Here is a 17,133-nt window from a genome sequence, read left to right as displayed (position 1 = left end):
GCTTCTCACAACATGTTCATTTCTATTAGGTTTCAATATGCTACTGCAATTATAGATAGCATTGCTGATGTTTAGGAAGTTCAAAATAATAATAACCTATAATAATAATAATATATAATAATAATAAAAAAATAATAACCTTCAAATATCTTCTGAGTTAGTTCTTCTTATGTAAACTCCTTCTTTTACTACTGTGCTTGGTTTGGCACGACAAGTGTTCTTTTTGGTCAGATATGGAAAGTTTTGATTTATTTCGCTAAAAATGAGTGATATTTTGCCCTGAATTGTGACTATAAATCCATTACATTAAAACAGCAGAAGTTAACACATGTTCCTTTGAACCCATTAGAGAATAACTGAAGAAAAATGAAAAACAAGTAAATTAAAATTTTTAGTACAGGGCTGGAAATTATGTTGTCTCTTTTAATTCAAGATTAGGAGATGTGGGATTTGGATTCTGGTACCTACCAGGGTTCTCTATTTTCTGCAGCAAAAAATCATGGCACTTGCATAAGGGAAGCACTGGAAGGAAAAGGGGGAAAGTAGAGGGCAGGATACAGCCCTGACTCCAGTAGAAAGCATACTTCAGACAAAACAGAGATGCAAAGTGTAGACATGCCCACATGCCTTTCCTGTAAATCTCATCCTTGAAAGTGGTGAGAGTGAACATCTTTTCCATAAGTTTCCACTGTAGAATTTAAATTCTAGATCCGAAAGCAGGCTAAAGTCTTTTGAAGCATATTTATTTGGAACCAGTAAAAATGCTATGGGGACCGTGTAATGCAAAAGTTTCTGTGTTGAATGGGCACCCCTCAAAGATGCCACTGTCCATGAAAATCACCACAAATAAAGATTGTGATTTGCCACCAGCCAGAGGAGATAAATATGCCATGAACTGTTTGATGCAGAAGCAAATGCATGGGCCTATTTTTATGCACTCTGTTGCACATTATGAATATGGTAGTAACAGCGTACAGAAGGTTACACAGCACTTACCATGAATAAATCTGGTGTTGTCTTTCATGAGCATGCAAAAAACAACCAAGCACAAAATCTGTTCTGAGTACACACTTAAGAACTTAAATTCCAGTTAGTACACTAATAATTAAAGAAGGTAAATCTAGTTAAAGCTGTGAAAGATATCCAAGTTAAATTATGCAGTTCAAGGCAATGCTAGGTCATTGTTTTCCTTTTATCCTAGTGCTACTTGAACAAAATAAAAATTGTACATTATTTTGAAACCTGCATAAAATTCTCTCTAATCTGTAGTTTTGTACTGTTGCTGTTATCTAGAAAATGTGATAAGCAAATACCTAAAATCTTTTCTCCGTAAATTGTCTTGTAGATAAGTCAAAGTTGAAATACTGAATTTTTTAAGTGCCTGAAAAATCAGGAGTCTCCTCTATAGTTGCAAAATAATCTTGTGTAATCAAGTGTAATCTCTTGAGATGAAGAATTTTTACATAAGAGATTAAATAGAAATGGGAATTGAATTAAAATTTTTGAAATTATTTATAAATGGACAGATAAATTTAGCAGAGGTATGGATGCACAAGGAGTTGAATTACACTTGTTGCATTTAAAGATAAATGTCTAACACTGAAGGAACTTATCATCTGATATTTTTAGTGATTAATGAAAGTCTCAGAGATGAGTGAAGTTAAAAGCTGGTGCAAAATGTGGATTCTGACATTGTGTTTACAGGTACAGACTTCCTGGTAACTCCTGGAGTGAGTTCAAGGCAATGTTTTTATCTGTTTTCTCTGCCTCTTTCCTGATACCTTCACATTCCTGGGTCGGTGGTAGCACTGGGACATAAGCCATCCTTGGTAGTAGTAGAGCAGTGACTGACAAAGGAGTTCCCTGAAGAGAATTTTAATTTCCCAGCTTCTTCTGTGGAGTCTATGTTTATTAATTTTCTTCTCAATAAATAATTTTTTCATCTTCCTCATTTGTGAAAAGCAAAGAACCATGGTTGATTGAGGGATACCAATAAGGTGCCCTAAAACACAAACAGCTGCAAGTTTTGTGAGCTGATCATTGCATGTTCATGCACTCACTATAGTACATTTGAAGCAGTGGATGATGCCTTGCTAGAAAACTAAAATATTTTGTAGATCAAATAAATACCTGTGTGGTACACATATCAATTTAAAGAAAACCCACAGTCTTTGTAATTAACAGCTTTCATTTTAGCCTATACGGCAGTCATTAGCTAACTGTGCAACTGAAAACTATTATTTCTGTGATCTCATGAACGTCCCTTACATGTATTAAAAATTAAGTTTATTTCATAGTGAGGATTTTGCTTGTACTAAATTGAAAATCAGGAAGCAAATATGTATCTGTGTCTAATAAAAAGGTAAGAAAAGAGTAGAATTACTGAGAAACACTTGAAAATTAAGCATTATGCTCTGAGAGTTGTAATAAATTATTTGGGAAATACAGTGGCTAGTACAGACATCCACAGTCCCTGAAACAAAAATCTAGTACCGCTCATTGCCACACATTGTATAAACACTTGTGTATTTATGAAAAATAAGTTTTCATAATCATCATATTTCACTGAGAGTAGAAAGTCTCCCATCCCTGCTACATTGGAAATTAAATAGTTTTTTCTTTTTAACATCTGGCAGAAAATAGATTCACTACTTAGAGGAAAAGAAATGCTGTCGGTATTGTGTGTGGACAGCTTAATATATATATAACAGACCTTGAAGGGAATTAAGAGGCCATGACATCTGCAGAGAAGCAGAAATGGAGGTGTATGTAGCTTGCTTCGTCATTCTCTAACACCAGATACGTTCTTCATAATATTGATACTTACAGCAAAGCGACAAACTTAGATTGTGAGAAAGAGGTTAATACCCTTCCTGAGCCATTATTTAAAGTTCATGGCTGGCCTATTTTTAGGCCACCATGTGAGAAGATGTTCACTGAAAATAGATTCAGATCATGTGTCCTTGCAGAATATAGAACATCAGGACATTTCATTTCCAAAGAACATAATTGGTACTCAGAGCAGAATCTTCTTTCCTCTCACCTCTTTGCTTATAGATTATAACCTCAGTTATACAAGCACACACTCTTACATGAGTTATATTAGCCTCTAAATATATAACTAAAACTAATTTGAATATAGCTCTAATACCCATTAATTAGTTAAACTTTAATTTTTTTCATTAAATGTACAAATAGGTACATTTGTACATATATAAATACATGTGTGGGAGAGCATATATATGCATATGTATATTTATATGTATACACATACCCCCTGACTTGCTGGCACATACACACAAACACATGTGTGCAAGATGTATATTTGAGAAGAATATTATATAATACTTTGCTGGTATCTTCACATCACAGTAAGTACATATATTGAATTAGGTACTTTAATATGGTCTTTCTATTGCTACTGTTGTGATATGTCTCAACACAGGTTTCCTATGGCACCCAGTCAATATTTATAATACATTATCTTAAAATTAACTGTAGTTACAAGGGGTATAAGAGCTCTCCTATGATATAAATTCAATATAAAAGATAAATTTATTCATAAAGGTAGAGATGAAGACATAGTCTTAAGATCATTTGGAAATCTTTATGAATAAATTATAGGAACATATTTCTTATGGATATAAACTTCAGTCTATGTTTAAGTCACTGTGAGTAATGTAATTATACTTAAACGCTATTAACAGTTAAATAAATTTAAAACTCTGGGCAAGCAGATGAACGGAAATTGACCTGAAAAAGATTACTTAAGTGTTGTAAAGAATCTGGAACTTCCTATGCACCTGCATCCTGTGGCTGCCTGTCTCATGCATGGATGTTAATGGCAGTTCCTGAATGCTCTGCTGTCATCAGGCCCCCTTGCTTTTAGTGCATGTCTAGTCCTGTAGGGAAAGCATAAGCATGGCTATTTAAGGCCTCAGTGATTGCATTCAGAGAGCAAACAGAGCAACTGTAAATGTAGATGGCTATAGGTATCCCCCCTGATTTCTCATTTATTATTTATATAGCTGCTTCCTCTCCATGCTCCATAGAACAAAGCTTTTCAGGATGTAGAAATGCTGAGGATGTCCTGTGCATCCTTGATCTGTCAAATCTTGACCATGATTTGGCCTCTAGTTGTAGTGTGACTTTTTTTTTGTTACTCTTGTACCATGCCATTATTTAGTGTGTCTGCCTACTGAATACTTAAGGTCTGATGCATTACTTTTATTCTAGCTGTTACTACTAATTCGCATTGACTAGTCTGCTCCTGCCAGTTTGCCTTCTCTTTCCTCCACATGATCTCCTACTGAGGCTGTTTTTGCTGTCACCATTTGCACTCCTCAGAATTTCTTCCACTCTTTACAACCTCTCTTGCCATTTATTCATTTCTTTCCCCTGCAGCTACCAATATTAGCCAAAGTGGTACTCCCAAGCAAATTCTATCTTGAGGGCTGTCTGGCTGACACTCTGCTAAGTTATTCCCAGAAACTTCATCTCCATTTTTATGAACTGATGATATCTTTTCTGGAGCTAGTTCTCCAAGTCTCACCCTTGCAACCGAGCATCTTCCTCATGTTTCACTGTAAAACAGGGCTCTAAAATCAGCACTTTCAGTATTTTTATACTTCTGCATGCTCGGCCTCTGGTGCAGTGGCCAGAATGTGGGTCATGAGCTCCTTACACCGTGATGCAAGTTGTTACTCACAACATAACATCACTGAACCCTTGCACCTGATCCTGCTCCAGCACCCTTGTCTGTAGTTTCCTTTAGAAGGCAAATTGAAATGGTTATACAATTAGCTTGTCCCAGTTCACATTGCAAAGCAGTGACGAAGGCTGATTCAGAATTAGAAAGGGATTCTGCATCCTCCTTATCTTTCTTTTTATAACCTTCTGTTATATATAGATGAGTTCATCTATAGCTGACATTATAAATATTCTAGCACATACACACAGGCATTTAGGATCCTGTCACACATTTGTCTAAGAAATCTAAATAAATGTCATTGTTTACCAAAGCTCTTTTTCACCACTTTAAGATGGGGCATATACATAGTGTAAGAATTTTTAAATTTTGTGTTAGGTAAAGTTAGGAATTTGATGTTTCTTCCATATAACACAGAGTAGGCCTTCACTGAATAATTATAAATCAAATTAGATGCAAACTGAAATGCACTTAAAAACACTAAATATAATTTCAATGTGGATATTTCAAGCTTAGCCAACTGGGAAATCCCAGATATATCCAGTATAATCACTAAGATTTAATTTAAGCCACTTAATAAATTTATAGAGAGAGCCTTTGAACCAATGGGCTTTTAATTCATAATAAAAAGAGTAAGTGTTAACCTAGCAATTAACAAGATACAGCATTTCTCATCCAGAGCTCTTTGAGAGCTGTAAAATAAATCAGTGAACAAATTACCACTGATTTTTCAATGACTGTTTTCCTGGTTGTTGTTGCTATTGTGTCAGCTAAACCATACACATTGTGTGTAGATAAAGCACATTCTCTTGGGAACTTCCTTCTTGCTGTCTCAGTTATTTTGGCCATTTGGGCTGCAGTACACAGGGGACTAAAGAGGAGAGCAGGAGACAAAGAGGGAGAGATGGAATGGCAGAAGGAATTCCTTGCCTATTGCAGAGCACACAATAAACTCTCCATGGAAGAATTCCCAACTTCAGCTTCTGATCTTGACCAAACAAGCACAAATCAGAAATAAGTCAATGCAAAAATTTAGATCCAAGCCATAGTTTTCAATTTCTTTCAAGGTATATTTATATTTTCCTGCCAACTAGTTCTTTGCTTCAGTACTTTGTTTTAGCCCCAGTCAGCCCCATGATAGTTTCAAATATGGGAATTTTTTCCTCCCTGCTTTCACCCACAAGTTACTCTCTTCATGGCTTTCGCTTTCTTCAGTGAGGGAAACTGTTCAGACTTTTCATGCTGTTCTGAATTCTGACAGACAAATTTTACACAACAAAGCATGCCAGTGAATTTATTTTACCTAATAATTCACACAAATGTAACTTGGGCTGTCTTCGTGAAACTGCACTTTTTCCTCCTCTTTTTCTCACTCTCATGCACAATTACTCTTTCTTGGTATCAGGTGAATCAAGCACTCTCCTGAGAATGGCAGCACTATTCTAAGACAAAAACCTCTTTTCTGCTGGCAATCAGGTGAAATCTCACTCACTTTGGTAATAATAAAGAGGTACTCTTCATTCAGCGAACCTCTAAGTAGCAATTGAGCTGTTTTTTTGGGGAGGATATAGTATTTTAAAAGTAGTAGCTGCCACACAGGTTACATACAAGATCAGACACAGATTGATTGGTGTTGACAAGTTTCATCACTTGAGTTTCAGTACGAATGCACAATGATGAAAATGGTTTCTAGAACCAGCTAGAAGTGGTGACTGGAACTCGAAAGACAGTGGAAAAGCACTGCTACAGTAGACATTTACAGTAGACCTGTGAACAAGCAGACTAGACAAAGTTTTGTGATTGTTAGCAAAACTTTCTCCTGTTTCTTAATTGCTGTTTTAGAAAAACATGAAGTGGGCTCCGTTAATTTTACAGCAAATATGTCTAACTCATTCCACTTATCCATGTACTGACAAAAATTCTGATATGGATACCAATAGGATTTTTTCAACTTCATGTCTGTTAGGATTCACTTTCTGCCACAGTATGAAAACACATATGTTTACATCTGTAGTCTCACTGATATAATGGAGAAACTTCAATATTTAAAATACTTACTAAATGAAGGTTTCAGTTTTAATTGCTCCCTGCCCAAGACATTTTTTATTAAAATTAGTGAGTATATTAGTGAGTATATTAGTGAGTATAACACTCCAATGTACACACACAAATAAAAATGAAGTTATTTGTTTACTCAGGTGCAGAAAGCTGAAACAGTAATTGTTAAATACTTTTGCAAATTGCAGTTTCTTTATTCAGTTAATAGAAGGGAACATTCTCCACAGCAACTGCTGTTATGATACAGCACTAACTTGATACCACCTCCTATAATGAACTTGGGTGTTTTTTACTAAAAGTATTCACAAAATTTGTTCAGCAGAGCATTTCGGAAGTTAAAACCTTCAGGAAGTAGAGATTGGTCAGTTTGCCCAAACTTTAAGTATTTATCTGAATTATCAGGACTTCTCAGCATTTTGATATTAGACTAGCTATCTCTCTGTTACAAACTGCCTTGAAACATGGCCTGCATTGCTGCTCCCATTTTAAAGCCTCTCATTTTTTCCCAGCTGGAAACTAAACTTAAACAGCATAGAACATTTCAGAACATTGAATAAGATGAAAACTAAATTCCTTTTTTAAATAGTTAAAGAATGGATGTTGTGTAGTTAAAGTTGTGTGAATGAAAGGATGCATAGATAGTGTCTTTATTCATTCTTTTGCTCTTTTTTAATCTTCTAAATATAATGGATGATCCAAAGAGAAGCTTGAGATGCATAGAACTGCTCTTCCTTAAGCTCCATTAAATCAATTAACAAGCTGGGGAAAAGATGGATATCATTCATAAGACTGACGTTATTGGAGGTTTGGTTGAACCATTCCATCTCAAAAGGATTATTCTGTCTGCACTTGAATTTAAAGTAATAATAATACTGAAGAATAAAAAATGCATATAAGGACTTGAATTGAAAATTCCAATCAAGAAAGGAATGACAGAAAAATATACAGAAGGCCAATATTTAATCAACAAAATCAAGAAAATATAATTACTCAAATCTATATCTCTTCTGATTGCAAATGCATTAAAAAGATTGCTTTCTCTTAGGAGACAACAATACTAGCTACCATATGCTCTCTGTAGGGTTGACTTGTCTTAACCTGAGTTGAATGGAGCTAGAGAAGGAAAAGAACCCCTTCTGCAACTCAGTGCTGGTAGAATCCAATAAAGGAATCTCATTCATTATTTGGCTGGAAAGCCTATTTATTCATTCTTCATTTTTCCTGCCTTATCTCACAACTGGCTGACAAATTTTCTGCATTTTGATAACCAAGACTGGAGGTCTTGGGGATTGGAGGGTCTTGAAAATGTAAATAGACAGGATGACCACTGGATTTCAAGGCAATTGAGATCCCATGAACTGTCTTTGCCTCAGATATCAGAGTTTTTTTCAGTTTTTGTGCTTTGTCTGTAGGTCAAATATGTAGGCTACCTCAGAGCAGAGCATTCTTGGGCTTTAAAATCTGTAACCAAAGGGGCTAGACAGGAAGGTTTGCTAAAACACACACATAAAATATCCAGATACATTAACAGAATGACAAAATACCAAATAATGAAGAAAAAAGAATACTGTTTCTTGACACAGCTCTGGATGTAAATAATAGTGTCCAAGAGTTACCATATTCGTTAGTAAAATTTAAGCAGAATCTCTATATTGAAATTGATCAGTGTAATTGAAAAATGGAAAATCATGTCAATCCCACTCAAAGAGAAAAAAATGTACATAGTCATTATTGCTTACATGAAAGGCCTCTGAGCAAAATTTATTTTAAAATAATAAACTCTGTATGGAGGATTAAACAGAATGTGTCCAAGCAATTTAAACAATCTCACATGCACCAGAAATGAAGAATATTGCATCCCGTTGCCACATGTAGATTTTTTGGCATTTAACAAGTTGTTAGATTATGATGTAGTCATTCCCTCAGTGGGGCACTAATCCTAGTCCTCCTGATTGCCTGCTGTCATAAAACCTGTGAGAACTTAGTATCAGTGAGATGCCTTCTTTCTGCCAAACTTGACTATAATTGACCAATGGGTTAAAAAATTACGGGAAATCATAATCACATACAGAATATGACTCCTCAAAACTGGGTTTAAATATATCTAACCTGTTCACACAGCCCCAAATCCCTAAATGTAATGCTTTTTCCTATAGGTGTCTCTAAATGATGCTTCAGTAATCTCTTATCTGTGAGTTATTTCTTACAGGAAAAAATAGCTTTCTCAGTAAAGTGATTTCTTCCTTTCAATCATCAGGAAATTGAGACTGATTTAGTTTCTCATCCCTCGAAAGCACAGTGTAAAGGAAGAAAAACACTCAGGAAAAAAAATGTTCCTTGTTACAGTTATACACTAGATTTTTGCAATAGTACGTAGAAATGACCTAACAAAGCTAAGCTATTTTTCTGTGTATTTTTCTGGTCAGTCTAACTAAAAGCATTACTTCCAGCTAAAAATCTTCTGGAGAAAAAGTCCTAAAAAATCTACAGATGCCATCAGAGAACCCCAATCACAGTTAGGACAACGTTGTGACTACTTCTGTAACATCTTGAGATGCTTCAGAGCAGTCATCAAGAAATATTGAACAAAGCGATAATATCTGATGCTTTAACATCAGCTTAAAAAAATATCCAGGAAGATCAAGATGAGTAATAAAACCAATACACTACCAAGGAGCAGGTGTCAGTGTAATTACCTAACCCATCCCTTATATAAAGCAGACCACTGCATCCCTGACTTACATCTCGTGTAATGGAGACCAATACTTGGACTCGTTCAACACTTGCTCCATGTAGGTCTGAATCATTTTTGCCCTTTAACCACTTCAGCTATATAATGCACTCTTAGTCCTTTCGTCAGGCTTCATTTGGTATATTCTTCCCTAATCCTTTTCTCAGGCTTCATTTAGTGTTTTTGTCAAGTAGAGGTGAGACAAAATAATTATTATTTAATTCAGTTAAGATATATTGGGCAGCATAGTCTGGTTCCAACCTAGCTCCAAAGAATTAAAAAAAAATATATGAGGGAAAATTTTTTCTCTGCACAAAGTGTCAACTCTTAATTTGTCAGTTTGATCATTGTTACCTCTCTTTTAAAACACAGAACTTTTTCTCCTAGTACTTTCTGAGTTACATAAAACACTTTCATAATCTTTACTGTTTCTTTCTTCCCAAGATGGCATTTAAAGTAATACACAAGAATCTGGAATTGCAGCACTGCCTGTGATTAAGACTCAGGGAAATGTATTTTACTTTCTCTGAATGGTCTCATATTTAAATAAAAGAACACTTTAAAGAAAAACAAAGCACTTAAAAATGACAGATTTCTTTCTCCCTCAGTAATTTTCCACCTTCTACCATTTTAAATAAGGAAGGTTTGCACTTTAGCACAAACTTTCACAGAAAACTAATCAACAAAATGAATGCATTACTAGGATATAACAGCTGAAATTACCACAGCAGGGTGGTTTTGTAGCTATGTTGGTACCTTCATTAGGCAACTCAGGCTGAGCAGGATAATGTGTGTGTATACGTGAGTATATCCACATATAGATTTCATAATGAGAGAGAAAGGCGGGCAGAAGATTGAGCCATAAGAGGACATGAGATTCCAAGAGTGAAAATTCTATATCCAGGATGCGTTTTGTTGGAATTCCCAAGATAAGATGCATTCCTCTCTGGCTGGGCTGGACTGGCTTTGCACAGAGGAGTCATGCAGATATGAATTCTCTCCTCTCTCTATATCATGCTCTGTCTTATGGCACTGTTAAATATATGTTACTGATAACTTCTCTTTTTTTCCAATTTCTCTCTTGTTTACTTCATCTGCCCTACTTTCCAGCTTTCACTTCAGACATCTATTTTCCAGGTTTTGTTCTCCCATGCTCTCACTTTCTCAAGCAATTTCCATTTCTCAGTCTGTTTTTAAAGTCAAGCTTCCTGCCTTCTTTTATTTTTTCATTTTGTGTTCCTTCTTTTTGTTTTCTTCCCATTCTCTCTTTCTTAGTACTACTCCACCTGGGTCTATTTTACTCTCTTTCTAATTTGACTCGAGTTGAACTTTCTACTCTCCCAGCTTTTTTCATGCTTCCCCACCAGCTTCTATATAATTTCCAGTCAATTTTTGCTTTCTTTAGTAATTTTCTTTCTCTGCCTCCTGGGCATGCAAGACAAGCTATTCACTTTCAGAAACAAAAAACAAGCAGCAAGCCTGCTGAACAGTCCCTGAGCAAGGCAAGACAAGTAATAGTTATTGCCAGCATCAGCCAAGCCTGCAGTAAGGCAGTCTCATAGGGAGCTGAGGATTTAGTCTGGGGCTCCTCCTGTGATGCCACCAGGCTGCTAGCAATGGGAGAAGAGAATAACTTTCCTTTGGGGAAGAGGTGGTGGCTGAAGCTTTACTAAGAAATGTAGTGTTTAAACAAGAAGGAAAACAATCTTTTCCCCATCCTTTGGAAAAGACAGCCAGTTGGAATCTCAGTATGATATTTATTCCCTCATACTTATACTTAGAGGGGTAGCCTGGGATTACCCCTCTTGACTTAATGACACAGCAGTATTCACTGATTTGAATGCCACCTATCTGGTAGTTCACACCTTGCAGTGCTGTTGCTTGAAGTAATTCTTGGATTCAGGCAAACAGCAAATATCTTGCATTAAATTTACCACATGTTTTTACAAGGCAGATTAGTTTGTGGGGTATCTGTTGAGACATTTTTCCAATTTATTTTTTGAAGTTCCACTGGATTTATTTGTAAAGGATGTGATAGCTCAGGGAAAGGTGGTTGTTTCTTCACTCTCTTCACTCTTCATGCCTTATTAACTAATGGCTTCCCTTCAAAGGGGGGATTCCCAATTTTTCTCAAATGCAAGGGGACTGATTTGAAGAACCAACTATGGTTCTGTTGTTTATGGTGTGGAATTACCTTCCCCACCATGTCTGCAAGCAGGATATTACATTGTTGGGCTGTGAGAAGATCTGTGGATAAGTACAGCCAAGCTTCATGCTCAGAGAGCTGTCTGCATGGGATATATGAGATATATGAGACAGCAGATGCATTGGAGGTTGAAAAAGCCACTTCCAGCAGGAGTGCAATGGGTCTCAGTCAAGGAAATGAGAGCACTCGTAGGTGGGATGTCTCCTTTACATCAGTCTCAAAGCCTTGGTTTAGTGTAAGAAATCCTAGGGGTACTCCACTGACAATAAAATCATATTTAGTTTTAACAAGTAGTTAGGTGATTGATGGTTATTTTTTTCTTTTATTTGCTTTGTGTGCATTTATATACAGATGATTATACTTGCTCTTCCTGTCATGCTGGGTTTGCTATCTCCGTAGATGTTGTCTGCCTGAGCCCCTCTCTATGTGTAATAGCGATTAGTCTCAGCTCTTCAAAACACTGTTAAATCTGTAATGGCAACTGACTATGTAATTTCCTAACACAATGTAAAGTTTGCAAGAATGAGCTTGAAAATATTTCAGAAATTGTTTTTGGGGTGTTTGTTGGTTGGTTTGGTTGGTTTTGGTGGGGGGGTTTTTGTTGTTTTTGGGTTTTGGTGGGTTTTTGTTTTTCTTTTTTTATTTAAAGCAAGGACACTTATAGCCTTTTAGTACTAATATTTTCATGCAGATGTGCTCATAGTTGGCCCTGTAAATATAAGTGGTCTTGGTGGGAGAAACCCTTAAGGCCTTAGGAAAAGAGTAGTGCTTTCTGCATATAGGGGTCTACTATATAAACAATTCTTTGAAGGACAGAAACGTATGCTTCTGTGTTTATAAAATGAAAGAAAAACTGCGAAAGAAATTTTTCTCTTCATTTCAACTAGCTAATAGTGATGCACATTTATATGGCCACTGGGTAAGTTCAGAACAGAAAGATATTACTGGTGTATTATTTGAAAACACAGGGCTTACATAACTTCATAACTTAATATAGTTATTGCAACACCTAATCTTGTTGTCAGGCAGAGTAATACCTATTTAATTTTTATCTTTCTGTCATATTTTCCCTTTAATTCCAATGGGAATAATAAATAACATGTGAAAAGTCACCAGAAGAAGACAGCCTTTAATCTCAGAAATACAAGTCAGACTGCACTGATGTTTTAATCACTTCACTAGAAACAGTGAAAATATTTTATAAATAGGCACCAAAAGAGACACAGGAATATGAGCATAAAGAAAATATTTGTGAAGAAAGCAGAAAGTCGTTTTTGAATGCCCATCATATTGTACATATTTACTGACCATTATTATCGTGATGTTTCCTCCCTGTTTAGGAGATTGTCAACTTCAACTGTCGGAAGCTGGTTGCTACAATGCCTCTTTTTGCTAATGCAGACCCAAATTTTGTGACTGCCATGCTAAGCAAACTGCGATTTGAGGTGTTCCAACCTGGAGACTATATTATCCGAGAAGGGGCTGTGGGTAAAAAGATGTATTTCATTCAACATGGTGTTGCTGGTGTCATCACCAAATCCAACAAGGAGCTGAAGCTGACAGATGGCTCTTACTTTGGAGGTAAGTAGGAAAAAATGAATGATAACACTGGAGTGAATGCACTAGAACAAAATGTGCAGATAACAGACAAAAAGAGATTTCAGAATAAGTCTACCAAATGTCTTTTGCCTAGACAATTCAGACTGCATTAAAAGGTATGCAAAATATTTCTGAATAAGTCATTCAGAGTCTGCTTACTGTTGTGGGGACAGTATTAAAGATGCAGGATGACCTTCCAGAATTTTGAAGTTATTTTAAATTAAGAGCACTGTTATTTAACAGACTGTTATTTAAATAAAAATATAATCATTTACATGGTAATTTTATAGCTTTCTAAAGGTAAAATTGGCAGGATTAATCTTTGAAAAAGGGTAACTTTTTTTAAATCATAAATTTAAGGGTAAAAAATCATGTTAACATTTGCAAAATTAGGCAATTGATAAAAGAGCAATTTTACATGGAATATTTTGTAATTCACAAATATTTCAAGTTGTTATTAGTGCTTTTTCACTGAATTTTAGCACACAGCAACATTTATTCTTCTGGTATATATTATAAGAAATTTGACTCGTCTGACTAGGTAGGTCTCTAACAGATGTATATTAATAAAGACAAGGCATGGGTTTTAATCCTAATTAAATTAATCTGGTAATCCTAATGAAAATAGCTTTTTTTTTTAGATGAAGGAATCTGAATACTTATATTTGGATGAAAGCAATTTCTTTTTTTATACCTAATAATTGACCAATATAAAAAAAGTTGTTCCTTATGACTGTAGATTGTCTTTGTGCAATAGTATAGGCATCTGCTTCCATAAGCAGCAGGAAGGCTGGTTTTCAGAAGCTAATTGAACATTTGTTACCACTGCTGCCCATGAAGTTGGCCATTTTATCAATTTTCTGTTGAATTCCATGAATCATCCCAGAAACAAGCTGTAACCCTTTCAGAAAATGTTCAATTGAAAGCCTAATCAGTGCCATTTAGCTGATATACAGAGGGCGGAAGCTTAGGAAAGTGAATTGGGCTCAGTGTTTGAATTGGGCTATAGAGTTATTTAACTAATCCCATTTTAGAATAATACCCTAAAGCAACTCCTACTGATCTGGCCAGCAGACCTTGTCACTCTGCAGTAGCCTCTGCAAGGTGATTTGTATCACCAGTATTTGTAGAAGCACTTCTGTAAAAGAGGTCCTGTGCTTATCCCGCAGGATTAAAGTGTAGATTCTGAAGACAGGAGATTAAGCAGAAAAAAAAGGTAAATGCTGAGGATGAAGAAACAGAGCAACCTTGGTCTCCTTTATGCTTAGCAGTGCCCTAGTTTATGAAAATGAGTTTGCAAGAGCCTGCGTGCTGAATTTGGCCATAATACTCCTCTGAACCAGAGAGGATCAGAGGAGATTGCACATGAAAGTATTTTACATAACTGTCAGCCTGTTGTTGCAGTGCAAACAACTATTTAGCTCATCCTGTTCACCCACTACCCTTCTTAACAGGAATGTAGGCAAAAAAATAAGCTCCTTGCAATATCCAGACACCACAAGAACTTACTACACTGCATACCAAAGCACTTTTGCTCATCTAAATTGCAGCTGGGATGAGACAGGTGGTGTAAAAATGGGTGCAAACGCATCCAAAGCCTGAAAGCTGCTGGTGCAAATGGAAGGTAGTAGCTGCTTCTGTAGCCTGGAGAGGTGAGGAGAGGCAAGGCAAGGTGAGGAAAGAAAGGGCAAGTGCACAGGGAGAGAGGACCTGAGAAAGGAAGTACCCTAAGATCCAAAGTGGTGTGGTTCAGATCTTTTGTAACAAAACACCATATAGTGCTGTGAATTTCCAGAAGTATATTTCAGACTCTGGAGAACAAAGACCTGTTTGGCTCAGAGGAGTTTTGGAAGTGTTCAAGGCCAGGTTGGATTAGGCCCTGAGCAATCTGATCTAGTGAATGGCATCCCATCCCATGGCAGGGGGTTTGGAACGACATGATCTTTAAGATCCCTTCCAACCCAAACCGTTCTATGATTCTATATTTCTATGGACACAGCTGAAAAGAGAGGACACAAGCTGCTCGTCAGATATCTGTGAATTGAAAAGGTTTGGATTGTGAAAAGTGGAAAATAAAAAATAATTCTAACATTCTCATCTCTCTGGAGAACATGCTCTTTCCCTGAAATTTGTATCAGAATCTGAGTAAAGTTTCCTGAGCAAAGCAGACACACGAAACACTGCAGAGTGGAAGAGCAAGCCTGCATTCAAATCCTAAGATCAATAGCCTCTTTTTTGTCTAATGGAGACATGAAAAATCTGAGGCTGTGGTGCTGTTTAAGAAGAAGATACAACTTATAACAACAGATCTGTATAACTCCCAGGTCTGACACAATAAATCAGTATCAACATTTGTGCTCCCAAAAACAAAGAAAGGGCACATAGGTAAGAGGGATGCACCATGCCTGAACAGATCCTTTTTTCAATTTTTAAATGTCTTATCATTTGAAATTTCCTTGTCCTAGCTCAAAAATGCTAACTTCTGGATGTCAGGTATACTCCAAAGATGAGTTACCTGGGGGCCTTGGCTCTGGAGAGATTTGGGAGTCCCTGGAGAATCAGTCTCCCCTCCAGAACACATGGAGGGTTTCACCAGCATCCTGCCTTGGATTTGAAAAACATTTGTCAAACTTATAATATGTAAAATGTTTGGATATTAATATGGATATTAATGGATATTAATAACATTGTATCAAGTGAAAATTAGGAAAAAAAAACTTAGCAGTAAAAAAACAACACTCAAGTTGTGGAAGAAATGAAGATTAGTGTGAAAGCCAATATTTAAGAACTATAGCAGTGTCACCAGTATTTGAATAGAGACTGTTGGGAGAGCAAAAGCTGATAAACCAAAAGTTGCAGTAAAAAAGAGAGGTAAAAAAATCTGGAGGTTTGAAGACTGAGATGCTGCTGAACATTTAAATTTTCTTTCCTGATCTTTGTTTTTAGCTAAAAAACAGACTTCCCTACAGATCTGGTCTAATAGGAGACTAGATAAACCTGACAATTTGTTGATAATTCTTCTCAAAAAGAACATGCCTAAAAAACCACCAGTGGAATAGACTAATCAGACTACATCTCTGCTGTACATTTTCTGTTGATTTTTGAAGGACATGCAAAATGATGACTTTAGATAGAGCCCTCCATAGACCTGGTTTTGATCACTATCTGCCTCTTTCCTCATCTGTGCTCACTGATTTCTCCTTTGTGAGGGAAGGAGTTAAGTACAAGGCTGTAACCACAGAGATCTTGTGGTTTGTTCATTGATATTCCTGTGGGAAGAGCATTCTGTCCCTTAACCTTCATGTGTGTTCATAAATCTAATCTTCTTGAACTTTGTGTGCAGGAGCATTACTTAGCCCAGCATTGTGTAGGATGCTAATTTTCATCCTAAAAAGATTTTTTTTCAGACTGCTGATTGAAGGACATTATCATCCTACCTATCCAAGTGCTAGTAGGAATTTCCAAGTAATTTTTCGTACTATCCTTTTTACTAAGCCATATTCCCCTTACCCTCCCCCCAGCTCTCCCTTTGATGGAATACATAAAATTCCATCAATTGAAGGAATTTTTGAGAAATGCTGACCAGTCTACATTCTGTCAGATCTGAAGTCAACATATCAAAAAGCAATATACCCTCATTATTAGATGATAAATATATTCAGAAAAAAATTATTTGAGGTTGTCTATGTTCTTTTAAACTTTTCAGTAATGACCACAGAGAAAATATTTTAAAGAGAGTGCTATAAACTATGTCAGGAACAGGCATGGACCAGTGCAAGGATTGTTTCATAAAGATTCTGGTCAATCCATTTTCATTTGCCTTTTACTGGC

At 36.2% G+C, this 17,133-nt stretch overlaps 1 protein-coding gene across 1 annotated transcript in view; it reads left to right on the top strand.

Annotated features, from left to right (window-relative positions):
- HCN1 (hyperpolarization activated cyclic nucleotide gated potassium channel 1) overlaps positions 1-17,133 on the top strand; it is a 201,070-nt gene that overhangs the window by 162,015 nt on the left and 21,922 nt on the right. Inside the window, exon 6 of the mRNA XM_050329499.1 lies at positions 13,044-13,284. Within this exon, the coding sequence (XP_050185456.1) occupies positions 13,044-13,284 (241 nt within the window). The remainder of the gene's footprint in view (positions 1-13,043; positions 13,285-17,133) is intronic.

This window comes from Myiozetetes cayanensis, unplaced genomic scaffold (assembly GCF_022539395.1).
Source record: "Myiozetetes cayanensis isolate MyiCay16 unplaced genomic scaffold, myiCay2020 scf4, whole genome shotgun sequence".
NCBI classification, from domain to species: domain Eukaryota; kingdom Metazoa; phylum Chordata; class Aves; order Passeriformes; family Tyrannidae; genus Myiozetetes; species Myiozetetes cayanensis.
The sequence above is the reverse complement of the archived record's forward strand: the minus strand, read 5'-3'. Positions and strand labels throughout refer to the sequence as shown.